Source organism: Anarhichas minor, unplaced genomic scaffold (genome assembly GCF_050575085.1).
Source record: "Anarhichas minor isolate MPS153535 unplaced genomic scaffold, ASM5057508v1 ptg000004l, whole genome shotgun sequence".
Lineage (NCBI taxonomy): Eukaryota > Metazoa > Chordata > Actinopteri > Perciformes > Anarhichadidae > Anarhichas > Anarhichas minor.
Genome location: NW_027466450.1, coordinates 6004000 through 6030653, shown reverse-complemented (window position 1 = coordinate 6030653; position 26654 = coordinate 6004000). Strand labels below are relative to the sequence as shown.

General features: G+C 41.1%; 5 protein-coding genes across 8 annotated transcripts in view; 1 reads left to right on the top strand and 4 right to left on the bottom strand.

Moving 5' to 3' along the window:
* uggt2 (UDP-glucose glycoprotein glucosyltransferase 2) overlaps nt 1-3828 on the top strand; it is a 30411-nt gene extending 26583 nt beyond the window's left edge. For 2 of the 3 annotated variants that reach the window (XM_076107137.1, XM_076107140.1), the window contains 5 exons: nt 125-285; nt 1339-1453; nt 1553-1669; nt 2250-2415; nt 2568-3828. In XM_076107137.1, the coding sequence (XP_075963252.1) occupies nt 125-285; nt 1339-1453; nt 1553-1669; nt 2250-2415; nt 2568-2593 (585 nt within the window). In that variant the 3' untranslated portion in view covers nt 2594-3828. The remainder of the gene's footprint in view (nt 1-124; nt 286-1338; nt 1454-1552; nt 1670-2249; nt 2416-2567) is intronic. The other variant, XM_076107139.1, reaches the window with a different exon arrangement.
* Nucleotides 3829-3972: 144 nt separating this feature from the next.
* dnajc3a (DnaJ (Hsp40) homolog, subfamily C, member 3a) lies at nt 3973-11588 on the bottom strand. Of its 2 annotated transcripts, none has more exons than XM_076107142.1 (12): nt 11453-11588; nt 10682-10792; nt 10444-10568; nt 10129-10203; nt 8977-9129; nt 8661-8842; nt 8456-8575; nt 8121-8226; nt 7904-8024; nt 5096-5228; nt 4795-4943; nt 3973-4511 (listed from the first exon to the last, which is right to left on the bottom strand). In XM_076107142.1, the coding sequence occupies exons 2-12, from the start codon at nt 10746-10748 to the stop codon at nt 4372-4374; spliced, it is 1371 nt and encodes a 456-aa protein (XP_075963257.1). In that variant the 5' UTR covers nt 10749-10792; nt 11453-11588; the 3' UTR covers nt 3973-4371. The 2 variants fall into 2 exon arrangements, with proteins under 2 accessions (XP_075963257.1, XP_075963256.1); XM_076107141.1 differs by having other exon boundaries at nt 11324-11583.
* A 6112-nt stretch (nt 11589-17700) lies between these two features.
* LOC142971322 (citrate synthase-lysine N-methyltransferase CSKMT, mitochondrial-like) lies at nt 17701-19280 on the bottom strand. The gene is made up of 2 exons (XM_076111933.1): nt 19007-19280; nt 17701-18374 (listed from the first exon to the last, which is right to left on the bottom strand). The coding sequence occupies exons 1-2, from the start codon at nt 19278-19280 to the stop codon at nt 17701-17703; spliced, it is 948 nt and encodes a 315-aa protein (XP_075968048.1).
* A 1953-nt stretch (nt 19281-21233) lies between these two features.
* LOC142962800 (claudin-10-like) lies at nt 21234-22448 on the bottom strand. The gene is made up of 5 exons (XM_076103451.1): nt 22202-22448; nt 21924-22085; nt 21754-21835; nt 21514-21621; nt 21234-21426 (listed from the first exon to the last, which is right to left on the bottom strand). The coding sequence occupies exons 1-5, from the start codon at nt 22431-22433 to the stop codon at nt 21234-21236; spliced, it is 777 nt and encodes a 258-aa protein (XP_075959566.1). The 5' UTR covers nt 22434-22448.
* Nucleotides 22449-24247: 1799 nt separating this feature from the next.
* LOC142971306 (claudin-10-like) lies at nt 24248-25120 on the bottom strand. The gene is made up of 4 exons (XM_076111932.1): nt 24910-25120; nt 24723-24798; nt 24526-24630; nt 24248-24404 (listed from the first exon to the last, which is right to left on the bottom strand). The coding sequence occupies exons 1-4, from the start codon at nt 25118-25120 to the stop codon at nt 24248-24250; spliced, it is 549 nt and encodes a 182-aa protein (XP_075968047.1).
* Between the last annotated feature and the right edge of the window lie 1534 nt (nt 25121-26654).

The following is a 26654-nucleotide window of genomic DNA, read 5'->3' as shown; positions in this document are numbered from 1 at the left end:
GTAAGTGTGTGTGTCTGAAAGTGAGAGACTCGCATATATGTCGGTCCCAGCGAAGGTGTGAAGATTGGATGACAGCACGGATGAAGTGGCGTCGGTACTTACCGATGTTCCCGCTCTCTCACAGATAGTTCGGGCTGATCTGAAGGACTTGAGGGATTTCGACCTGGAGGGCGCTCCTTATGGCTACACGCCGTTCTGTGACAGCCGCAGAGAGATGGAAGGCTATCGCTTCTGGAAAAGTGGCTACTGGGCCTCGCATCTAGGACACAGGAAATACCACATCAGGTATACTTCTGTGAAGGGGAACATAGCAGCACACTACTTCTGGCAAGATATGCAGACTATGAAATATCACCGTTCTGAACACTGTCCCTCTGCAGCCACCTTCTTTCTCGGAGGCCATTCACTCAGTGTGTCTAGTTGTGGCCGCTCATGACTCGTTTCTGTCCTTTGCTTGTACATTTTGGTTGTGAAATCATCTAGAGTTATTTATTGTTCTGCAAGGGTAGTATTTTTGACAAATATGACAGAGAAGGAAGTGAAGCTGTGTTTGTGTACTCTTGTATTTAGAGGCTGGAAGTATTGCTGTTGTTTTTGATCTTCTTCCTCCAATCTATCTGTAAATCTCACCGTACTCGTCACCAGTTGGCTCCTCAAGAACCACTTTAAACATTTATTTTATTTGTCCGACAAGTGAAATTTCCAAGGTTCCTTTGAGCAAGCTGAAATCAAACTAAACGCACCATTAGAAGAAAAAAAGAAGAAATTGTGGCTGCAATAAACTACAGTACGGTGTTCATCCAGTTTCCATGGTGATTGGAGCTCACCAATTATAGTTGCAGTTCTTGTGGCTATTTTTATTTAGCATCAGACATCCGTATACAGCCGTAGTGCATCAAGCAATAGGTCTGAAAGCATGGGGCACTGAGTTCTCCCTCAATGTGCTGAACAGAGAGTGCAGAACTCGACACTTCACTGTGATTTGATTGGATGCCAGTGATTTGATGGGATGCCAGTGTGCCGCTTGGCTCTGTGGGGCGGGACAAAAGCAGAAAGGGTGAATAATCTGCATGAGTGAGGGAGAACACAAGGTAGTGAACCTCCTCTGGCACACTTAAATCTAAAAAGTGAAACTACACAGTCTACACGGTTGGGTTTATTAAAATATGCCACGTCAGATACAATTACCTGAGTGTGCCTGGGGTCTTTCTCTTTATTGAGTCATTATTTTTTTTGTTTTTATGAAGCCATTCCTGTGGGCTTTCCCTTTTAGGAAATGGTTTTCTCACACCTGCTTATTATGTCTCTCTCCCCCCCCCCTTCATATATTTCAACCAGCGCTCTGTATGTAGTAGATTTAAAGAAGTTTCGAAAGATTGCAGCTGGAGACAGATTACGTGGCCAGTACCAAGCCCTGAGTCAAGACCCCAACAGCCTGTCCAACCTGGACCAGGTCTGTAACTCTTACACGATGCAGTTTGATCTCTAGGCACCTGTTGTACTGTCTTGTTTGTTATAATGAGCCTTTATGTTTGTTTTCTGCTATTTGTAGGACCTTCCCAACAACATGATCCACCAGGTTGTCATCAAGTCTCTTCCGCAGGAGTGGATGTGGTGTGAGACATGGTGCGATGACGCCTCCAAAGTCTCAGCTAAGACTATAGACCTGGTGAGTCCCAGAGCCACTAGACCTACACCAATGTGGTGGGCAACGCTAACCGGCATTCATCATCAAATCATTTCCCCTTTTATTTAGATAATAAAATCCCTTTTGTCTTCTTTTTTTAATCTTTTGTGTCGAAAAATGTTAATAATGGCAAAAAGTTTTTACATCCCACTTTTTCCACCACGGTTGCAGATTTCTGGGTTATAATAGTGAAGTGCAGCTGCTGCAGCACTAAGAGGCCGAGGCCCATCCCCAGCCACTAATGTCCATGAGGCACTTGGCATTTAGAAGACAACTGTGGAGCAATCCTGTAGTCTCCTAAACTAATTCATAAGACGACTGGACGGGCTCCAGCAGACTGCAAGAGGAAGCATTGTCTCCTCGTGGTGTAGGACACCACTTGGTAATTCAGACACAAGACATTGGCTAATGTCCTTTTAACAGAATTAGAAATCAAATTAGGGTTGAAATGCTCGCCACAGACTGTGATGGGAATGACAATATGACTTGCTGGGAGAAAGTGGCACTGGTGGTGCAAATGATGTGCTGTGTCTGCTTCTTTTCTTTTTCTTTTTTGCTGCAGTGCAATAACCCAAAGACCAAGGAGCCCAAGCTAACGGCCGCAGCGAGGATCGTGCCCGAGTGGGTTGAATACGACAACGAGATAAAACAGCTGCTTGGACAGGTCCAGGAACAGCAAGACACAGCGACACAAAAACACACTCCTTCTCCCTCACAACATGAAAAAGGTCACTAAAGAAACACTATTTATTTCCCTTTTTATGAGACAGAAAAGTAAAAATGTACCTTTGGTATAATCCCCTTCTCTTGTTGGCCAGATGTTTATCTCTCTCACCCCTGTGCTCATTCTCCTCATTTATTTCCAAACCCCTCTGCACAGTAGAGGACAGACGCGATGAACTTTAATGGCTGCCAGCATCGTTGTGCAGAGGAAGGACCTTCCTGTGGAGCTCGGAGACAGACAAACCCTTCTAAACAGCCGTGGAGCGTTGCATCCTCAGCCTCAGAAGGATATTTTCAGAGATGCCATATCTGTGTCTGCAGTCGATACGTCTTACAAAATGAACACGTGGTGTAAGTGTTAACTGTGAACTTTTGGGGGTGCTAGCAGCACTACAATCAGGGCTGGGTTAGTTTGTGGTTACCGGAGAATGAAGTGAACACAGAATAGTGGGGTGAGGTCAGTCAAAGCGCTCTTATTAGGTGTGTGTTTAAAAATACATAGTTGAAATTTATTGCACTGATAATGTATGCAAAGGCACATCTCTGAGAATCTAATCTCAAAGTTTAATGTTTCTTATTGTGGAAAACTTTCCAAAAGCTGATGCATTTAGGTGTTCTTAATTTGAAGTTGACTAAGATGCCCAAACCAAAGACATAAAGCTTGTCTGTTTTTAAATTGCATATCAGGCAGCAAAGGTGTTACATTTCACCTTGGGGACTGTATGATTATTATTGGGTGTCATTTTTGCTCCTTCTTCCAACACACATATCAGATATTTGATCTCATACAGGCTAATGAATCTTATGTTGTAATTCTCGAGTCCTTCAGCAGTCCCAGATCTGTTAAAGGTTTGCAAATTCTGTCACAAAATGATTTTAATAGCTTTTTTATATATCTTAGGGAGGGGGGGGAATTGCATTTTTTTTCAAAGTCAAGTAGAGAGTTCAACTCAATAAATAAGTCCCCGTCCCAATAATGTCCCTACTGTCCCTTAGAACAGACAAGTTAGCATTTGTTAACCAGCCTCTGAACAGCAACCGTCCATCTGTAGTAACTAAGGAGCACTCAGCAAATCATCTCTACAAAGTCATGTGATGCTACATGGAATCTTCATTTGCACACTAAAGGTCATGGTTTATGGATGTTAACTTATTACAGTATGTTTACATCTTGCTTCATTGTATTACATTTTTTGATTTTTCCAATATTCATATTCCACAATGAACCAGTGTTTTTTGTCTCAGGAACAGGTTTTGCTGCTCAACCGAGGCCAGCTGTAGTTTTTATTCCCGTCTTAAGTTACAAAAAAAGGGTGCTGACCTCAGGACACCCATCTCTCACTGTGCTGTGTCAAATAATGTTTATATTACTGTCTGGTAATAAAAAATAAATCTTTGCCACAAAAATCATTACAAAATCAGTGAATGTTGTGATTCATGTTAAAGGTCTACAATGAAGGAATTGGTTCCTCACAATAAACCATTTGATGAAATAAAGAAGAATCAGCATTTCTCACGACCATTCCTAAAAGTGTCTGCATACAGCAATACTTTCCCCTCAGTTTAATTTAAAAAGGTACATAAATAGGTCTTTATTTACATTTCAATAAACTCCATTCATATAAAAATAGTACTGTACCTATGTACAAATTAAATCTTACGAATGGATATTAATTGTACAATACTTGGAAAGGATGTGAAGTGTCGGTATTACTTCCACACGACAGATAAAAGCTGCTCCACACATGGCACATATTTGTTAGCATAGCAACAGACATTTCCCCCGAACGGAACTCAAAAGTTGTATTCTTCAACAACAAAGATGCATATTTAATTAAGGTCACTGAATTAAAGTCACAATTTGCACCACATCTCTGAGACATTCCTCATGCCAGCGATCTCCCTTTTAAATAGGGAGGAAGAGACACAATGTGCTCCAGCTGTGCTGAATGGGAGCTTCCTCAGTTGTAGTTGAATTTAAAGTTGAACGGTCCGGAGCCAAACGGGTTGAAGCCCTGGTGGAAGTGCTGATGATGCTGTCGACCCTGCTGGCTCTCCGGGTCCATGGGATCCTCCCCCTGGTCGAACTTGGTTCTCATGTCTACGAAAGATATCACACGTCAGTACAGAACAGCTTATATATAGATATATTTATATTTAGGGCTGGCTTTTGAATTAGATATCAGTCCCAAAACTTGATATTAGTCCAATTAGGAAATCAACATGAGTTGGGGTAAATATGTGACAGTGAAGTTCGGGCTTAAGGGACCTTGTATAATGACAATGATTCATCCTTAAAGCAGTGAGCTGTTCACAGCAGCCCCTCAGAGGGCTGGCATTAACAGTAACAATTCCCACCGACTGCAGACCAGAAAACGTCTCACCCGGGTCGGTGAGAACCTCTTTAGCCCGAGCGATGTCTATGAACTTCTTCTCGGCCTTCTTCTTCTCCTCTGGATCCTGGAAGTTGTCCGGGTGCCACTGTTTGGCCTGTTTCCTGTAGGCTTTGATGATCTCCTTTTTCTGGGCAGTTCTGTGACAAAAGGCAAACAAAGACAAAAAGCTTTCTAATGCAGGTTTGTAAAGTAAACCATTTATAATAAAATAAAGTACCCCAATACTTCCCCTCTGTAATACTCCTACAAAATGGAAGTAAATAAAACAACTCCAGCGATCGGTGCCTACCTCTTCACTCCCAGGATCTTATAATAATCCCTCTTGAGAGACTGTTTGAGGAGTCGCTGAGCTCTCTCCAGGCCTTCTTTTATCTCGTGGTCGTTCTCACTGTGTTGCGCTGCCGTCTCATAGTCCTGAATAGCTGGAAAATAAAAAGACAGAATCAGTATCGCTTAGTCGGCCAAAGCAGCCTATAGGAAGTGAAGTACAGTATTTAAAGACCGTAGAGGGAAACACAGGACCTCAAGGCCTCGTAGTGGAAAGCATCCACCCTGCTGAAGTGTCTTTGAGCAAGGCACATGGTAAGGTCATGTGTCCGAGCCTCCAACTAGTCGATGAACCATGCAACCAGTGTTTACTCCAGTGTTTCTTTACAACGCAAGTAGTTGTTTGCTGCAATATTAATGCTCTGAATGTCCTATTTTAAAGATTATCATCATCAGTAGTGATGTCAACTTAAACAAAATCAAGAGTCATGATCAAAAAACATGTACAGAAAAAGGCCCAGATTGAAAATAGTTCTGGCATTTATGAAACATTATAGTTGCCGGAATCATTGGTATTACAAAGTTTATTACAAACATTATGAGCAAGATAAAAAGTATTTGACTCGTGTCCTCAGCGATCCCATCTCTGAACATGCTTGATCTCATGCTACTAAAGAAGCCATTTTATTCCCCATCACCTTCAGATGGTGTTGCAGCCGCTCCAGGCTGTTTGTGTGCTCTGAGGCTTGTTTACCCTGTGAGGCGGCGCACTGGGGCCGATTTAACCCCCGGGAGTTCTGACAGTTTAAAAGCTCGTATCAGGTACGGCTGATGTGTTCATGCATGTTGACAACATATACAGCCTCAGCACGGTATTACTACGCTGCTGACCGCTTTTGAAAATATGACACGTTAGGGACTCGTTTGATCCACTTATTTTAAATAAAAGACACCATATTTGTGGGTTATAAACCATGCAGTTAACTGGAACATTATGGATGAATTTAAGGCAGTTTGTTGATTATATAATCTACATAATAAAACTGTTGTAGAGCTTTAATCCGTCTCATTTATGTTTTCTAAATAGCTGCTATTTGCTTTGAGTGCATGTTCACTTTTACATTAAACACCCTCAGAATAAAAGTAAAATAAAACATCACTATGTCACACTAACCTCAAGTGGATATAAATAATTACATTTCAGCTTGCCTGTAACACATGTTATCTTTTCACGTTAGCAGCGCACTATTTCTGTGTTCTATGATATGTTTGTCACAGTTATTAGTTGAGGCACATGCACACATTTTTTTTTCCAAAATCCCACTAGTGTATTTTATTGAGGTTTTGCCTGTGTCACTTTATTATGCATTGCTTAATTATTCGATGTATTAAGTTGCACAGATCATTTTCTGGCTTTGTTATGATGGCCTAGGGGTCCATGTAATCATAATGTCACACATTCAAACCCTCAGCCCACATTTCTCTCCCTCTCTTTATTAGATAATATCAAAATAAAGGAAAAACTGTCCCAACAAATACTGAAAACTTTTTTTGTAAATGTGCACTTGTGGCAATAAACAAATAATATTTAGTTGATGGAATACAAATCAATAAGAGTGTTGGAGCCTGATGCGCTGGAAACAGTTCACATTTTTATGAAAATTGAGAAAGATAGACAATGAAAAGATTGGCCAGGCCTCCACCAGCTTCACTTTGTGTCCACCGATATCAACACCGATCCTAAACTTATTTTATTCCTCTTAAAGCCTGATGGCCCCTCAGTCACTCCCACATCGAGTCCCCAGGGGAGACCCCACCGATTGAGCAGTGTGAAAAATGTCTGCTCTCCTTTACCTGCTAAATTACCATTAAAGGATGCGTCAGGGTATAATGCATGTGAACATTATTCTATAGGAACCAGGATTGGACGTTGAATTGGCCCTGAGCTGGGTGGGATGGAATGAATTACATTTCAAGCTTAATTGATAGATGAACATAAAATATAGAAAGAGATTTTGACAAAAACATCCATGGGCTGCTTGCAGAACATCAGGCGACGGGTAAAATGATGGCTGAGACAAAAGCTATTCCTGAGGATTTCACCATCTGTGACTGGACTTTCTAGAAATTGACAACAGATAGGAGAGAGCGCTGTTTCAGCCTAATTCCCCTCTGCTAGCGAAGGCTCTATGGAGATAGTAAGTGCTGCGTGTGTGCGTTTCTCGTCGTGTGTGTTGGCACTGCCACTGAAGAATGGCTTCAGGCTTGATTAACAAGTCATTTTGCATCATTTCAGCCAGCAGTGCAGGGCAGCTCTACATTTTGCAGGTTATACTTCTAAACATTCTAATTCTACTGTATGGGATAAATGTTCTAACACATGCCATTTGTCTTTTTTATGCTTTAAATATAGTGATTATACGCTTTAACAGAATGAGATGTGGACACGGCTGTATTTATCTACATTGATTCTATTTAGTTAAATTCAGAGTGGGTTTGGTGATGAAGAGAAACATTGTGTTGAATGAGGCTAAATGGGATTGGATGTGAGCATCACTGTTCTGGCTTTATGCTGCCTGACAGCATTGGATGTTAACATTAAAACTTTATTTTTCCAGTAGACAAACACATTCCAACAAATAAAAACCAGATGTAAGATGCTTATATGATATTTCATTAATATTTTAACTTACTTTCGTTAATTAATTCCCAGTGTAGGTTGGTAGACCCGCTCAACAGCATGTAGTGTGATCCAGGCTCAGAGTGTGGAAAATGTAAATGAAAAAATAAATAGATCTTAACAACCTACAGCTACACCCGACCGGCTCACCTTCCTCATACTGTTCCTCTTGGACATAAGCCTCCGCTCTGTCCTTCAGCACGTTAACGTTCTCCGGATCAGACCGGAGGACTTCTCCACACACCGACACAGCTCTGCTAGCCTGCTGGCCCTGCTCATCACACACGCATAAAAAACAAGTTAATTAGATGTATTGCCGGTCAAGGAGTGAGTTATTGCATCCCATGGTAGCAGTGAGGGGCCTTACCTGAGCTAACGCATGGCACATGCGCTCCTTGGCGAGGAGAGCGATGTGGTGCACATTGGGCTCGGTCTTCATCACCGCCTCGTATTTGCTCACTGCGTCTTCATACCTAGAGCAGAGAGCAGGTGGAACGGTCAATACGGCCGATAGCAATATGGATCATTGCGCCCACAGACATGCCGCCCTGCTACTTGCTTTGTTTATTAGTCTTGCGAGTACGATATCGTGTGTCAAGTATGATCCATTCAAATTAGGATGCATTTTGCGTGCCAGTTTATGAGATCAGAAAGTCAGAGTGCTTGGAGGAGAGAATTGCCTGAACACACACACACACAGACCTCTGCTCTTGGATGAGTTCCTCTGCGGACCGGATCTGTTTGTTGAGCTTCTTGACCTGCTTGTAATGGCTGAAACACTGCTTGTGATCCGGATCAAGCTTCAGGCACTCGCGAACCTCACTGCAGATCACACGAGAGGAGGTGGACGGTCAGAACAGGACGATTCGACATATTACCTGATGTACGTCTGCAAGCGAAGTCTTACCTGAGGGACATCTCGTGGTCTCCGAGATTATAGTAGATGGTGCTGAGTTTGTAGAAAGCCTGGGTGTTGTCATTCTTTAACTTGGATGCAGCTTTCAGGTCACTAACGGCTTTCCCCATCTCTCCCATTACAATAAAGCACTCTGCTCGCATCTCACGAGAGGCCACGTCCCAAACGCAAGTCTGGAACCGGCAGAAAACATACCTCTTACAAAAAAACCGGCAGCCCTAGAAATTATACGAACGCTCCGTCAACTCTGCGGGTGATTAACATGGACAATGTCACGCTCGCAATGCTGAGGAGGTAGATTTCTTACCTCAATGATAGTGTCCAGCTGGGCAGCAGCTGTCACATAATCCTGGCTGCTGAAGCTGCCGCGTGCCTGAGCCACCAGTCGCTGAATTTCATCCGCCTTCGTCAGCTGACTCTGGGCTTCCCTCTCCTCTTTGTCGCTGGGGTTGGATTTCAGCTGGAACATTGTGAGGCAACACTTTAGATCGCATGCTTATGGTCGTGATTAAAGCAGAGAATTCTTACATATTTCTGAAGAGCAACGCTTACCATTCTCTAAAACCCATTACATTAGAATCATCCTCATCATAGGAGGTCATCACATTCCCCAAGAGCAATATCACGATTTCCTGCAAGCTCAGTTTAGGAAAAAAAGCGTAACGCATAAATGTGATGCATCAAGCTAGGCCAACGTTGTGGACCGCTGAAGCAGCAGGACAGCACGCACCTCTGGCCAGATCCTTCAACTTTATACCCGCAAAACGTTGCCCTCGTAAAACTGCACAAGCTCAGACAGACACTCCCAGAAAGTGACTGAGTCACTTTTCGTATTTAAAAACTACAAATCATACAGTTCAGCAGCCTGTAGCACATTGAACACGTTGATAACTTTACATTACAGTCTGATAACCACTGAGCGTCAGCCTACATAGAATAAAGCTCATCAAAAGTTGACCCGTTTTCAGGTTAATGAGGCTGCAGGCTCAGCCGCATGCCCTTGGAACAAAGTGTCACGGGCGTTCACATGCAATCCCCATATAAAAGAAGAACTTCATTTTTTTGCCCGCATGATTGCCTCCCCTGAGAATCGAGCAGCTTAAATGGAATCTAAGCACTAATAGCAGATACAACACGGGCATTCATGTCTTCTGGCAGTGTTGTGAAACCTCTCAGTAAAACAGTAATTCTAATGGAAAACGCATTAGCAAGCTACCTTAAAATGATCCCTTAAGGTCCCCTGCCAATTTCATTATCATCTTTCACGACGGCTTATGGGTCCAGGGTGTCCCTGTTCTCTAAAGGTCTTGTGTGGCCATGAGTATCTGTTTTTAAACTGTAACACCAGGCTTACAGATCAACACTGACACCTCCTGGTGATCTCTGCTTCTCTAACAAAATAAGTGATTTCTTAAAGTCTTGTTGCTGTGGAGTTTAAAGTGGCTATTCTAATACTTACCACCTTCTTATAGTCACTCTCGGCTTCATCTAGTCCCCCCTGCTTCAGTAGGAGATTTCCTCTCTGGAGGCGTGCCTGTAAAGAGAGAGAGAGAGAGCGATGTAGATTCACCAACACAGCTGACATAACCGACCTGTTGGTTGACCAGTTGTGCCCGGGGCTGATTTAAATGTTTGCACAGGTATCGTTATACACAAATAAACCGGTTTCGTTCAATTATTTGTTGAGGTGAGCTTCTCACATAATTCTGTGCAGTGGGACATAAAAGCGTGTGCAAAAAATGATTCAGACTGATTTATAAAAACAACAACTCACAGATGTGAAGTCTGGTTTGAGTTCAATAACTCTGCTTAAATCTGGCAGTGCAGACTTTGACTTCCCCATTGCTAGAAACACTGTAGCTCTCCTGTAGTAGGACATGTAGTTCTTGGGATCTCCATCTGACACAAGGACAAAGTAAACATAAATATACAAGTTTTGAATTGAATCTCTTAAAGTACAAACTAAGGTAAAACATTTTTTTTTTTTTTAAACCTCAGCCTGCAGCACTTACCCACAGCAGCATGGAAATGAGAGAGAGCATCAGCTAGCTGGCCAGCAGCAAGCAGTTTCTTCCCCATCTCCAAATGACTGTCCACACTCCCATCCCTGCCACATTCCACTCCTGAAACAAACAACGTTAATAAACTGATATTACTAAAGACTAGTAGCAACATTACGTTACAGTACTCCTCTCTAGATGTATTCCCGTTAATTAGTTAACTATTGACAGTGACAGGAGGCAGCATGGCAGTAACAATAAGAGAGAGTACTTTGGCATGTAGGTTAGCTAACGCTAGCTGTCATATAACGATACGTTGATATTTAAAGTTAGGTTGGTGAAGCTTACGCGAAGCTAACGTTACCAAAGTGGCACTACACGTGTAGCCCAAACTATAACTCGCTATCGTTACTTTCACTAATGCGATACCAACGATATAAGTTACATTAGTGATAGCCAGCTTAACGTTAGCCAACTGTCATCAACTAGCGCTAGCTAACGTAACCTTTGACGTATATAGCCATCAAACTACAGGCAGGCTGTCGGAAGCGAGCTCAAAGTTCAACGGTAGTTTAATGGTGACGTTAATTAGTTTACACCAACGTTACTTGCTATCGCCAACGCTTGCCAAGTTAAGTATAGTCGGCTTCTTACCTTCATATCTCATGTCAATCAAAACAAGAACATATGGGATGTAAGTCAGTAATCTGTGAGCGACATGGTGGATGGAAACCATGGTTAGACTTGCATCAGACAGGTCCAATCTCACGTTGTCTCACTCACTTCAGCCCGATGTTATTCTTCACAAATGTTTCGCTTAATTCTCAACAGTCCCATGTGTTCACCGCTATTTATCCATCCAGCATTCCTCCTCTTTCCCCAGTCACAGCGGACCAGCATACTCGAGCGGCCGGTCGTGTGTGACTGTGATTGGCTGGATTGATGAGAAACCACCGCCCACCTCCGTTGGTTCAACAGAGAGGAGCCACGGCAGCACAAGACCAGTCATATCATCGTGTGTGTGTGTGTGTGTGTGTGTTTCTTCCAGATGACAGGGGACTGGCAGTACATCGCCCTCGTGGTGGACCGTCTCTTCCTGTGGTTGTTCGTCATCATCACCACACTGGGCACCACACTGGCCATGTTCTTGGACGCTAGTTTCAACTACACGCCCGACAACCCCTTCCCTTACAAGACGAAACACAAATACTCAAACACAGTCGGAGCTTCATCCATTGTTTGCTCGTCACTTCTCTCTTGTTGGTGATTTCTGAGATCACCGGATTTGACTTTCCATAAAACACCTATTCCATATTTCTGTGGTGAGCGTATGAAATGTTCTGTAAGGTCATATTTGCATAAAGTAGAACCATGTGCACACAACCTACATAACAGAATCCATTTGTAGATTTATAGAAGGTAAATGTGGTGACACTCATTGGTTTTGCATTATTTTTTTAGTCTAAATCATGTATTCAACACATTGTGATACTTGTTTTTGTTTCAGTCTGAAAGCTTGAAATACATTTGTTCTCGTAAGTGACGGTGTTTGTGCCTTCTGTGCTTTGTGGAACATTGTCCTCTGCATGAACAGTGGTTACACTCAGTGATTGTTATGTTGGGCTGTGGGCAGTAGATGGCGGAAACATGTTAATTCAAAAGAGGAGAACAGTGCTGTTGAAAGGGCTGCCAAAGGTAGATATTTCTACCTATACTATATGCAGAGACAGCAATAGGTATTTGGTTAGATGATCGTAAATGCCTTGAAGTCTACAATGTTCTTGTATCTTTGGGTCAATATAGCACAGACTAATCCTGGCTTAACTTTACCCAGTGTCCAAAGGTAGAGTCATATATCAAAGTCAAGTTTGCTGCCCAAACAGCACACATCTCCATGATAGGATGGGGTGAACATCAGATGTTTTTCATCAGATTCAACAGCAGCAGAGAAATCCACAGCATGCTCCTATACGATTACAAAGGAAGAGTAAAGAAGTGCAGTTTTGTTGTGTCCCTGCTCATATTGGTGTTAAAGACGATGAACAAGCAAATGCATTAGCTGAGAAGGCTCTGAAAGTATATGACAACAAAATGATTGAAGTAGCTTGTGGTAGGAGCCAAATCATGAATTAGAACAGCCGTGATCAACACTTGGCAGAAGGAAGGGGATAAGCACAGAGGGGAGCTGGAACACATGATCATGCATTGCAATAAATATAGTTCAGAGATGGACCATTAAGAAATATAGAACAGGAGTATAGTTTAAAAACATTTCTGAGCACAGGACAGGACTTCAGGGAAACCAGAGGGGGGTTGGTAGTTTATATAATACAGGCAGGTTTAGGAAATAGGGTGCATGTCTTTCATTCTTAGCCTACTTTTCTTCTTACTTACTTTTCTTAATGCCATGACTCTACACCCTCCCTACAGTAGGTGGCGGTAATGCAGTTGTGGTTGGTTTGTGATCCAATAAAGACACAGCTGAAGAAGAAGACTAATCAACGCATCAATTGGATACATCCTGAGCTCAATAGGCTTCGGCTAACGACAACAACAACTACTCCTTTGAATACGGAAAAGCGGATAACTAATCAATCACTTAAGACATTTCTTTATTAATATGAACTCACTACAGAAGCCCCCGTTGTTCCAGGCTGGGTTATAGAGCTTCTGAGAGGGACACGCACGCGGCACCTCGGGTCCTGGTTGGGAAACTACAACGGTGAAGGAGCGCGTGGTAAAGTCAAAGACATGGCTTTGAGAAATGTTACTTGTAACCTCTTATGTACAGTCTATGCTTGTATGCGTCCATGCTGATCACAACTGTGTCCATTAGTATGGGATATACATATTCTAGGCAAAAGAATAATGTTAGTTTCTGATATGTGCTTGGTATGTCTAATAATCTTGTTTATATTTGGAAACCAGACTGTATTTATAATTTCTAATTTTTCGGTTTGTATTGCCCGTTTTAAAATGATTTCAACAGGTCAAAAGCACTGGGTGGACTACCATCTGTCTGATATAACTGATTAAATAAATCAAGTCATTTTGAGACATAAATAACCTTAATATGAAATGACCACATGGTCAAGTATATTTTTGTATACTCCTGTGACTTCAATAAATGAAAAGTACTGAGTGTTTTCTCTTTTTTTTTTGTGTGTTAAGAACTTAAAAGCAAAATTAATACAACAGTCTCAAGTGAAATTCTAGAAAGGAAAAAATATATGGTCCTGGCCAAGGGGACAGCAGAATGTAATATAAATCAAAAACAGCTGATAAATGCATTTTACAGGACAGGTGGCAACATTAAGGCCCATCATGATGATTTAGTCTGAATCTACTGCATGTTAATCGTATGGCCTACATAACCTCACTGATAATTATATCGTTGGTTATAGTAACTGAGGTTAGCTTTAGTTAGAGCAGTGGTCCCCAACCACCGGTACCGGGCCGCACAGGAAGAATAAATATTATGTTATTTCCGTTTTATTGATGATCAGAGTCTGAAAAAAGACCGGATTCTCTCGCAATTTCATCCGCCTGTGCCTCTTGACACATGTCAAGACGCTTTGTCTCGGTCACGTGATACGTTACCTCAAATTAAGCCCGCAAACTAGCGAAAATGAGAAAATAACTTTTGGAGAGCTTCTTTGCAAAGGGTGAAAGGCCCACTAAGGAGACAGAAGAAGAGCCGACAACTTCCAAGAAAAAGAACGCTTCATTTAACAGACAATATCAGGAGCCTGATTAAACATCAGGAGTAATTCTCACGCGCCAAGCCCGCTCTGTATATGTGGCGACAGAGGATCAGCTGCTGGAGATTGTAAATGACGGTGGCCTTAAAAGTATGTTTGAGACAACAACTCTGCTGGTGTTTTGGATTAAAATCAAGGCTGAATATCCTGAGATCGCCACTAAAGCACTGAAAACTCTGCTTCCATTTCCAACATCCTCTTTGTGAAGCGGGATGTTTTGCAGTGACAGCAATCAAAACAAAATCACGGAGTAGACTGGACATAATTAATACACTTCGGGTGTCATTGTCTCCCGTTACCCCCAGATGGGACCGTCTCGTTGCAGAGAAACAAGCTCAGGGCTGCCACTGATTCAGCGTTATTGTGAGTTGTATTTATTTATGCATTTTATATTTGTTTTCATGCCGATCGTATCATTTTATTTCGTCGTGTTTTTCCCCCACACCTTGAAGGCCGGTCTGTGAAAATATTGTCTTAGCCTACATGAAACCGGTCCGTGGTGTAAAGTATCAGGTGCACCTCGATTGGCAGTGCAGATTGTCTGGGGAGGGACAACAGCACAGCCAAAATATACAGCCGACATGTCGAAAAAAGTCATAGCAGTAAAATGTAAATTGTGTAATCTTTTCTTCCAATCAGAGCAGTGAAATGTGCCACCCAAACAAAAAATAATTTATAGAAAAACGTATTTGTCTTAACTATTATCCACCAAATAATTCAGTTCAGAACAGTTTTAAGGTCTTAAATCCATCAATTGCCTAATTCACAAACTCAGGTGCAGGTGAGATTTGGGTGTGGCTATAGTTACACAGTACACGGGATGCAACATATTAGCATTTGAATATGAATTTGCAAACATAGACAGCTTAATAATGTTAAAAGGATCATTTGTGGAGTTACTTGCAACAGCTTAAACTTTTGTTGTGACTTGTTGCATGTATGATTTAAAATATCTGCGAAGCAATTGACAAAATTATTTTTTTTAATATACAGTGTTGTATCATTACTGCTAATGGGTCATAATGTGTGGAGTTTTGTGAAAACTGTGCCAAAACATGATGAACGCTGGACTAGAAAATAGTGAATTCATAAAAGGAGACATTATCTGCCTTTGAGAATAGAACAGAATAGAACAGAATATAATAGAATGCTGGATGGAACTAACACAGCAGAGTTCTCCAATAAATTAGAATGTTGAGGTGTCATCTTGTGGATGAAGCCAGGTGCTCCACAGAGGACAGCTGGACAGCTCTGAGGTAAGCCACAGGCAAAACCACTCGTCAAAATTTCTAGTAAAGTATTTTGTTTCATTTTATATGACTGGTCAGGCTTCCTGGGGGGCTCCCTGTTGACGTGAAGGTCTATCATCTGGCAAATTGGCAGATGAACTTGCAAGCTTTTCAACCTCGCTTCCGGTGTGTCCGATGTAGGCTGCTGTGGTAAGATACTGGCACCAAACTCCTGTCGTGTAAACCAGTAGCATATCTGACCTGTAACTTTGGAATCAGAATAGACTTTGACTGCTACCACTTTTCATAATTTGGCTCAGGATGTTTGGTGCCACCATAATAATTTAAGGATTACCAAATCCCTCCTTGAATATCAAATTGTTAACATTGATTATTTACTGAGAGTAACAGTAAAACTTGTAAACGGATCATTGTTATATCTGGACACTGGTCTTGCCTCTAACGTAGTTGTGACATGTGCAAGAGTAATATCCCTGGTTATCCTGATCGTGACAGTGAGCGTGAACTGTCGGGGAGAGACAGTCGCGTATCTCCTGAGTGAGAGTCCTGCACGGTGCCATGTCGCTTGTCGCTGTGTTGGGCTGCTGTTTCAGTAGTATCAAAAGGGGATGGCCAGTCTTCAAATCATGTGCCAACATGCATTAGGGTACTTCCGGTGTCCGATGTAGGATGATGGGGTAATATACTCTCACCAAACTCCTGTCGTGTAAACCAGTAGCATATCTGACCTGTAACATTGGATTCAGAATAGATTTTGTCTGTTAGCATTTTTCGTAATTTGGTTTAGTATGTTTGGTGCCACTATAATAATTTAAGGATTACCAAATCCCTCCTTGAATATCAAATTGTTAGCATTGATTATTTACTGAGAGTTAAGTACAGTGAAACTTAGAGAGCTTTGCTTATAGGAGGGATATTTTGAAATATAGTATTTATAATCATACAGTTGTAAATGAATTAACTATGTAAAGTTTGGGGATTTACTCTAACTTCCTACATTAGGACAGTGTTGTTATGCTCTCATTCACTCACACATCTCTGTGACTCTCGCTCTCTGGCTCCTACTCTATCAGCTGACAGTGGGCGATTTCGCCACGGCCTCCCTCAGCTAATCATATATTTCCCGTCAAACTTTAAAGACCTGTTCTCTTCTGTGCAGTCAGCTGTCATTTCAGTACAAATCGATGTGACCCTCCTCCCCATTCATCATCACATCCGGTGCTCAAGGTTTCTTCCACTGAGGGCAGTCCCACTCAAACATGCCATCATCTAGATCTTCAATCTGCCCCTACTGTCTTCAACACCCCCACCAGTGTCGACTCTCCAAAATTTTAACTTAACTTTGCACAATTTAATAAATGTATTTGTTCACTGTAAATTAAGTTTCTCCTGATTTAACAACCTGTGTCTCCCTGTATAAGTCTGTCTATTATCTCCCGGTGGCTTCAGTTCTCCTATTTATTATGTTTTTTGTGATGTATGTCATGTTATTTCAAACTAATTTGCAATCATAAGAAGTGTGGTCTTTGTTGGTGAAATGTTTCTTATATACAAAGAACAATTACTTATCGTAAAACTCCAAATATATAGTAGAGTAAAATGTTTTAGGTGTGTTTTCTAGAAACTACAGGTCTGATGAGGAAAGTGGGAACAGGTGTGTAGGTGGGAGGGGATGTCATGTGACCAGGACTGGCAGGTCTGGGGAGTGAGCAGGGGTTGGAGAGAAGGACAGAGAGCCAGGACGGGCAAAACCACCAACCCACTAGAAAGTCTCTGACCTCCCTCGAACTTCTCAGACAGTTTAAGTGGTTTGTCAACTTTTATCATTTCATAAAGAGGTCATTCTTTACCTTCAGGTTATTTTATAAGTAGTAAATCTCTTGTTGTCTCTGCTGTCGGACTGTGGAGGTCCAGTTTGGTGGATAAGTCACACTCTGTCTGTGTACCTTTTCAATTACTTTTTACAATCAGTTCAGTAGTTTACTCATTTAATATTATCACCATCCAGATGAAGAAGTTGCTATACAATAGAGCGAGAAGTCACTTGGTAGCAGTAAGTCATTCCCCTTAGCTCCCCAACCTCCTGCACCCCAACATCTGCTGCCATCACCCCCGGCTCCTGTGCCTCGGTCTCCAGCCACAGCAGCCTGGCATCAGGGTCTTCATCAGAGAACTGGAGCAGAGACCCTGAGCTCCGCAACACCTTCAAACACTGCTTCAGCACCTGATTGGCCTTCCATTTCCGTTCCTTAGACCTCAACAAGGCATCTGTGGTGCCCTTATCAACTATAAGGTCCACACTGCTACAACTGTAGTGCTCGTGGAGCTGTGTGCAGTCCAGCTCTACGAACTCAAGCCGAGAGGAAAGATTGTGAGGTTGAATGGCTTTGGTTTGGACGTGTTCCTGCATTAGTCGCACAGCTATGGGGGAAATGTCTGCACAAGTGACCCGGACCGGGAGAGGAGAGTGTCTGTAAATACATGGCCCTAAAGCAGAAGTGCCACAGCCCATATCCAGGACTTGGAGCAAACCGTCTGGGTGGGGCTTGGTCTGCAATAGGGGCATAATGAAGTCCCGGACAGCATCGAAGCCAAAGAACCACTCAAAGTGTTTGAAGGTGTTTGTGCTGCTGCTGCTCTCAGTGTAGAAGCGGTCCCAGGTTGCTTTCTTATCCACGTTTTCAATCAGTTCAGCTAGGGCAGAAACACAGATGGGATTATGTCACATGAGTTAGTGAGTGAACATTAGCAGTAAAACACAGATACAACTTGCCTTAATGCCTCCATCCTTCTGTCATATTTGGAAGGACTTTATGCTAAAGTAAATTTAAAATCTATCAATTTAATGTGTCAAATATCCTTTCTTTTAATATATGATTTAAGACCTATTCTTGGGTCCTTAGAAGCCACTAAGCTCGGCATGAAGACAATCTACCAAGCTGACAAACTCAAATGACTCACATTGCTCATTAAAATAAAAAAGCAACATACACTCAACAGTCCTGCATTGAATCCTCCCTTTGTGTACTTTATAATGCTCAGTTCATCTTTAAACTGTTAAATAGATGTGTTGATGTATCCAGGCTGTGTTATATTAGACTGCATTAGCTTGGTGTCGCTAACAAGTTAGCAACTGAGTGTGACGTTATTGCACAACAAATTACTACTTTATGGTCAGCTTCTGTAGCTAACATATCGGTGACTTGCGGAATCTTTTACAAGATTAAAATGTGTCTTGCTACGTCCTTATACCTTTGGAGCAGATAAATGGGTAGTGCAGTTTACAATTATCATCCACCACCTTCCGGTGTCTCTAATGGTCACACAGAACTGATTATAAGAGGCAAAGTCTGGCTCATTGTCAGCAAGGTTTTCCCATTTCCTATATTCAGATCCACTCCCGCTGCTGCCGTCTGACCACCTCCAGTCGATTACACTGAACAGGCCGATCCACACGTCAGATTTGTAGCCGAGAGATGAAAGTGTGTTGACGAGTTGGTTCACTTCTTCAGTGTTTTCAATGGTAGCCAGGTCCTTGTATGTCTCTCTGCAGTGGAGCTGAGCTGGACTCATATTTAGACTAATTTCCTCGTTGCCCATCTTTCCACCACTCTCCCACTTGTTTTGTTTCAGGTGTGAGAGCACGGTGCACCTCCAGCAGCTCCCGGACACTGACAGCTACTGTCTGATCCTCCCTCCCAACCTGAAGTCGGCCATCTGGTGGTTTTGTTTTTCTACATTTTGGGGAACCACACGGTGTGGGGTCCAATGGCTTTGTGGGGAACAAGGTGCTGGTCCTCACAAAACAACCATGTACCCCAATATGTTAATTTACGCAGGCCTGTGGGACATAAAGTGTGCAAGAACAAAGTGAGTTAGTGGGGGGAAACAATTTGGGCCCTAAAACTTACAGGTAAAACCTCAAATGTGAGGGCCTCTGGCATACTAGTGCCACTATTCCAGTTAATACGCTGAATTATTTGTTGTTTTCTTACGCTATAGTAAAGCTGTAGAGGTTGGGGTGGGACTGATACAGACAGATAGCCACCTTTCTCTACCATCATGCACATTGTTTTGAAGCAGGGGCCAGTGGCTATAACATGTACACACACTTAATTGCAACTTGTTTATCAAAACTATTTTATAATAATAAAAAAATTATAGAATAAAGTAGGCTGGACTTAAATGAGTAGTCCATTGTTTGGTTGGCAGCCGGTGCATATAGAAAGCCCTGCTACTCATACATTTTTTATGATTATGCTGGGCATGGCAGTTTAAGATTTAGACACTGGCACATGTGGGCACACCAGTGGCTAAGCAGCTGCCAACAACTTAAATGAGTTCTAGAGGCTGATGTGGTTCTTGATAGAAAAAACAGTTCTAGTATGCGTGAGAATAAGTGTTGGAAAGAATATTTAAATCCTCTTGTCATGTATTACATTTATCACAAAATACTGTATAAAAGATATGATTCTAGTGTCAAGTTTATATACAAAATACAAGATACTTTCAAGATACAATATGTTTTATTAATGCTACGCAACTGAGTTGATGGTAAATAGTATACTGGGACATATGGTTCTCATGAGATTAGTAAATTAGGGAGCAGACATTCAGCAGTGGTGGAAATATTCAGATGAATGAGCAATTTTACTATGTAAACGCACTCATTAACATACATATTACAAGTAAAAAGTCCTGCATTCAACATTGTACTTAAAAGGCCAGAGTGTACCATTCAGGGGGATCTATTTACAGGAATGGGATATGATATTACTACGTTTTCCCTTGTTTGTAATAACCTGAAAATAAGATTCATTGTGTTTTTGTTACCTTAGAATTAGCCGTTAATATCTCCATATGGAGCGGGTCCTCTTCACGGAGTGTTGCACCACCATGTTTCTACAGTAGCCCACAATGGACAAACGCCGGCTCTAAAGAGGATCTTTCACTTTTGCATTGACTGCCGTGTAGTTCTCCCAAACACTTGGGAGAACAAGTTTAACTTGTGTCGCAATATGCATCCTCACCGCTAGATGCCGCCAAATCCTACACACAGGACCTTTAAGTAAAAGTACAGAAGCATGTTATTAAAATATCAAAAGTAAAATGACTCTTTATGCAAAATGGTACCCATCAAAATTCTACGAGGTCCATTTAGAGAAAATTTCCCTAAAGCAACATTACATGTTTAGTCAACATAAAGTCCAAGCATTATTATAGTAGTTACATCTATGTTCATGTTTCATACATATAGTTCTATTTATATATAGATAAAGTAATTATTATTGTCTACATTTCTATTAAAAATAATTAGTGGCAACAACAACAACAACAGCAAAACATCTAAATAATTACACATGTTTTGGGACTTCAATAGCCCAGATCCAGTGCTTTCCCTTCTAGGACAAGTTAATATGTCTGCTGTGGAAAAAGGCCATTTCTAACTAGGATATTAAAGCTCAAATATGAATTTTAATATAAAATGATCATGGAAATAAAGCCACACATGTATTTCACGGACAAGGACAGAAACAGAATATTGAAAAGAAGTCACACATATGCATTTGTAGCTGTCGTCTTGGTAGTAGTGGTAATTCCAGAGACGCTGCTGTCTCTGCTGCTACTGGTGGTCCCTGATTTTCTGCTCCGACTAGTCCTCGTGCGAGCTACAGAAACAATGCTTTTATTTGTCGGAACAACCGTGTAGGCACCAGGGAACTGGTAGTCAGGGTATCTTTTTGAGCTGTGAGGTTCAAAGTCAAGAAATGGGTGGTTACTTTTCTGTAGATAAGAGAAATGCTGGAAAAAAACATCAGTGACAGAACTTTACCTTGAGTAGCACCCTTCCCACCCTGCAAAGATACTGTAAATAAGGCCTCCAACAACAAGTAAGGTGGAGCCTCCCCAGCCGATAAAGACGCCAACCCCTATTTCAAATCTGGCAATAAATACAAGAATAATATATAAATGTACAATTCTTCCTCGATAGAGTCATCTGGTAAATGTTGATGCATGATATAAGAGGAGTTTTTTGTATATTTTATCCATGTCACTTGAAAATTATACGTACTTTTGAGATTTGAAGTTAGGGTTTTGAAATTCTGCTCTAATTTTGTTTCCATAGTAGGAGAAAGCAATCATAGAACACATCCCTAAAATAATAACAAAACAACATATTGATGTTAAGATGAATTTACAGTGTATGTGACTTCTTTCAAATATGTCTGTGTGATGTCTTACCTCCAATAAGGTAGTTCATGCCCCCAGCAAAGGTTACTCTTGCATTAACAATCTCTGATCCACCAACCTTAGTGCACTTCATTCCCACTAAGACCAGAACTGATCCAAAGAAAGCCAGGATAATAGAGATGATGATGAGAGCACGGCACATGTGAATGTCCCCTGCCGAAGAACAGCAAAGTAACAATACACAGCATACGTTAGAAGGTGCAGTAAAAAAGACTAAGGATCTTGTTTTTATTCATCATCATGCCTTGTGCTTAAACACATTTACTTACAGTTCAGAGCAAGCATTGATGGAATTCCCTTGCAGTCAGATACTCCAGTTGAATCGGATATACAATCCTTCCACAGGTTGGAGAAGTAGTTTGAGGTGGTCAACACTATGCTGTCTACCTCAGACCATGTCCAGATCTCTGTGGGCATTGTGGAACACACCAGGATCCATCCTGATACACAGACAACAAAGCAGCCGATCTCCATGTACATCATCACAGTCCTGTAACTCATGCTTGCCTTGAAGTTGAGCCTCTATCCAGAAGAAAAATAAAATCCAACGGCTCCTGAACACAAACTGTGGGGCCCCGCAGGATACACACCCACGAGAGGCAAAACTTGGTTTGTGTACATCATCACATGTTTTGCCTTGAACTGTGATTCCACTGTTTTGTGACGGTCACTTTGGTGATGCGTTTGTTGTTGGTATAATACACATGGGCCTACCGGCATGGGTTAGGTCTTACAGACGCTGTGTTACAGTCGAAATATGCAAACAAGGCAACGGCAAACACATCAAACCTTTCTTTTATTACATCCTTGAATGTTAAAATATTTATAAATTATGAAACTATTTTGTTACACATTGATAATGTTGACAGAAGCATAATACACTCATATTTGTGTAAAAGGTTTGAACTGAGAATATGCTATTGCAAAATGGCGAGAACTATCATTAGTAAAATTACTAAGTAATACACTACATTAAATACAAACAATGTTTTTATTAAGAAATAACGAGGGCAGATTGCTTTTCACAGCGTAAAACACAGACCCTAGAGTGATGAAACAAGCCATCTAGTTATTCCTGGAATTAGTTCAAGCAGAAATATCAGCGTACTTTGGACATACTGTAAATTTCATTGGTACAATTGATATCAGGAAATAATGAAGGCAAAACATTTCTGTCATTTACAGAGTAAACGTGTATGTTTTGTATTCGTTGCCATCAATATGTAACTCTGCGCCGGCAAGAAGCAGTTTGTCCTTGGTTTTTATCCACTCCACAAATGTAAGTACACCAAAAAGACCAAGAGTTAACCTTAGCAATCCTTGTACTTTAATTAAATTAGGCAAAGTATTTAGAAAAGAAATGTATGTATTGTTTTAGTCTATTGGTCCTCTCACTGTAAAAATGTACTGATGAATCGGCAATGATGCTATTTATTAATTTATTAATTTATGAGATTCTTTATGTTTGACCTGTGACTATTTAATGCTAATGGCGGGAGGGTAATATTTAATGTATAATGACACTGAAAATGCTCTGTGACAGATTAAGAGTTTTAATCTTCCCTTTAACTATGTTTAATGACACTGTGCGCTCTATTAGTATAATGTCTCTTAGATTCACTTGTTCCTGTCTATCTTATTGTTTTTACTTTTGGAGAGATCTTAGATTACATGAAAGTTACTTAGGATTTATTAGTACCATTATAATGAGTTACTTTGTATATTTTTACACTGTTTAATGTTATTGTCTGACAGATGACGTGCATGATTTGAGTAAGTTGAGGGTGATCATCAGTATTTAGTTGATTGAGGCAGCTCCTGTATGTGTGTGGGTTTATATATACATATATATATTCTAGTAATGTTGCGGTTACTGATATGATCAGCAACTAATGTTGCTGATCATATCCCTGATTAGGTCAGACAGACCAAAACATGTTTTAGATTGAGATTAGTTACAAAGATACAATCGACATATGGAATAGAAAATACATACTTTGCCAACATACACGACACAAGGCACAAGGCATGATGATGAATACTTTGCCACATACATACAAAAATAGAAAATTATGACAAATTAGATTAAACAGGACAATTTTGGACCAAATATTTTGAAATTTTGCTGTTTGATTATAATACATACATAATCCTAAAATTCAATGCAGAGCGCTCTATAGAAAATAAAAATTCCCCAACATCAGAGAGTAAACGGCATCATACAACTTCCTTCAAAGTTCAAACCCCTGCAAGAAACATTTAAATATTCTAAACTTTTACAAATTAATATATTCAGTGCTTAATAATCACATCCCTCACACATATGCATTCTTATCAAAGGGCTGCGTCCTGGAGGAGTTGCTGCTGTCTGGAGGCGGCCTCTGGTTTACAGTCTTTGCCTTCCCTCTCGGGGAGGAGGAGATATGAGAATGTGAGGCAGCACCGTTGTAGATATAATTTGCCTGATTGTGGCTGGAAAGAGACAGAACACAGATTCGTCTTCATAAATCAAACATCTATATGATTCAATAGCATTTATTAATACATGTATCTTCTGTGAAACATAAACATAGTAAATGTAACTTAAACAAACCTTTTGGTAAAAGAACCCACGATGGAGAAGCAGAGCATGCTGCCTCCGAGGATACACAGGAAAGAACCTGACCAGCCGATAAAGAGAGCAACTTCCAGATCATACCTACAGACAAAGACCAATACTTCATGATCATTTCTTTTTAATTGGTTAAATCGCATTAAAACATTGTGGCTCTTCAGTCAGACGGTGCTTACTTGATCTCAACAAACGTTGGGTTGGAACTTGGAAACTGAAGATGAATTAGCACTAGTCTAAATATGAACAAGTAGGCTAAAAGAGAAACGACAACATGCCTTCAAAGCTTCTACATGTGCCCATTAGCTAAAGAAACAAACAGTAGATTAAAAAAGAACCCAACAAGAAAGGGAAAAGCGAGCTGACCCTCCAGTGCCAGCATCGAGGGAAAGTCTTTGCAGTCGGAGACTCCAGTTAAATCAGTGACACAGATCTTCCACAGATTGGAGTAGTTGGTAACTGTGGCAGCGACTGTTCCATCAAGTGAAAATATCTTCCAGTAGTCGGTCGGCAAGGTAGAAGACACCAGCACCCACCCCGAATTGGCAAAAATATAGGACAAGATCTCCAGAAACATTCTGATCATTTTGCAGCGAGGACTCCTCCACACTGCTGTGTAACGTCCAATTAAGTTAGTGAGACCTGAAATTGATTAGTAGTTCCCTGGCTAGTGAAGCTTGTTGAAAATGTAGCTTAGTGCTACACTAGTAAGTTCAATGTATAAGCTGCGATTGATAGTTAATGTGTTGTGGACTGTTATATTCTGTAAGGAGGAGTTTGGCCCTGAACATCAACAAATGGCCATTGGTCTCTAATACATCTTCCACCCTCTTATTCAGTACACGTCACTGTGATTCATATATGTCTGTTTGTGTGTGTAGGGGGTTGGACTGTTTTGAGTGGGCATATGTAAACTGTGTGCATGAAGTGCAAAACTCATTCACACCACAAACTATGAACTTTTGTGACAGCCTCAGTAAAAAACAATTACATTAGTGTTGTGTTATTTGCAAAACACAAGACACACACGCAAGAGGCTGAACATGGCTTGTGTACACCATCACGTCCCACTTTGACTATGCATTTGTTGTTTGTGTAATGCACATGATGTCTGCCAAATTAACATTAACAACGACTCTGTTCTTTTCAAGTTTCCCAGGGAGACAATGTGACAATTAGCCATCAAGCCCAGGTCCCTGAATTATTTCAGCATTAAAAGACTCACACAAAGCGGGTATAGGATTTTTCCATCACACCATGTGCTGCAGACCTCATCTCCCCTAGATCTTGTCTCAATTGTCCTGTCTACTAATACACCTGTTTAAGCTCCAAGTTGGCTTAAATATGGTCTGCAACAGACTGGGTAAGGCTCGTTTTTTAGTGTAACCAATTTCCGGAAATGCTTTTTGCTACTGAAGCAGTATCACTTGCAGCCCTTACAGGCTTGTTAAGAGGAGTGAGGAGTCAGCACACAGTCAATTTTTTCATGAGGTCAACATATCAGGCTGAGCGGTCCAGTAGTATGCGAGATTAGCCATGGACAGACAGACAGATACACACAGACATGCATGCACGCACACGCACACACACACATAACCACAACACATGATTACCTTGTCATAATAAACATTCGTATTAGGAATCGGAACAAACTACGGTTGCTCTGATGAAGGTCCTTTAAATTAAAAGCTCAAATAAAGTGTACACTGCGTAGATCAAAGTGTATGTACATCTCTTCTATCAGTTTGGACTTCTTTTCTTCCAGCACCAGTTAAGATTAAGCCAGGTGGTTTATTTTAGTTGGCCTCCTACAAGTTTAATTTCTATAGGAAAAAATTATAGATTTGTCTCATATGTACAACATACAACACCCTCTGCCCTTACAAGGAAGGAGTCATCTGTCAGCTTCTTGAGCCTTCATCCTAATGCAGTGATTGTCCCTCCCCCACTCTCTCTTTCATCAATGGTGCTTCGGTGTCAGTGATACTCAAGTTCAGCTATGGGAGAAAGATCCTCAGAAACACAACTGGCCATTATTATTTTTTTTATATTTACAGACTTAATAACAAAACAGCAAACAGTTCGTAACTGCATACAAATTTCACATAAAA

Coding starts and splice junctions, on each gene's coding strand:
- LOC142971322 (XM_076111933.1), bottom strand. CDS start 19,280: ATGGGCAACGAGGAAATTAGTCTAAATATGAGTCCAGCTCAGCTCCAC. Junction 18,375..19,006: donor TGCCTCTTATAATCAGTTCT/GTGTGACCATTA, acceptor TTTCTGCCCTAG/CTGAACTGATTGAAAACGTG.
- dnajc3a (XM_076107141.1), bottom strand. CDS start 11,405: ATGGTTTCCATCCACCATGTCGCTCACAGATTACTGACTTACATCCCA. Junction 5,229..7,903: donor AGAGGAACAGTATGAGGAAG/GTGAGCCGGTCG, acceptor TTTATTTTCCAG/CTATTCAGGACTATGAGACG. Junction 4,512..4,794: donor AGAGGTTCTCACCGACCCGG/GTGAGACGTTTT, acceptor TATCTTTCGTAG/ACATGAGAACCAAGTTCGAC.
- LOC142971306 (XM_076111932.1), bottom strand. CDS start 25,120: ATGTTTCTGGAGATCTTGTCCTATATTTTTGCCAATTCGGGGTGGGTG. Junction 24,631..24,722: donor CCAACGTTTGTTGAGATCAA/GTAAGCACCGTC, acceptor CTTTGTCTGTAG/GTATGATCTGGAAGTTGCTC. Junction 24,405..24,525: donor GTGGGTTCTTTTACCAAAAG/GTTTGTTTAAGT, acceptor GTCTCTTTCCAG/CCACAATCAGGCAAATTATA.
- LOC142962800 (XM_076103451.1), bottom strand. CDS start 22,433: ATGAGTTACAGGACTGTGATGATGTACATGGAGATCGGCTGCTTTGTT. Junction 21,836..21,923: donor CATGAACTACCTTATTGGAG/GTAAGACATCAC, acceptor TTATTATTTTAG/GGATGTGTTCTATGATTGCT. Junction 21,622..21,753: donor CCTAACTTCAAATCTCAAAA/GTACGTATAATT, acceptor ATTTATTGCCAG/ATTTGAAATAGGGGTTGGCG.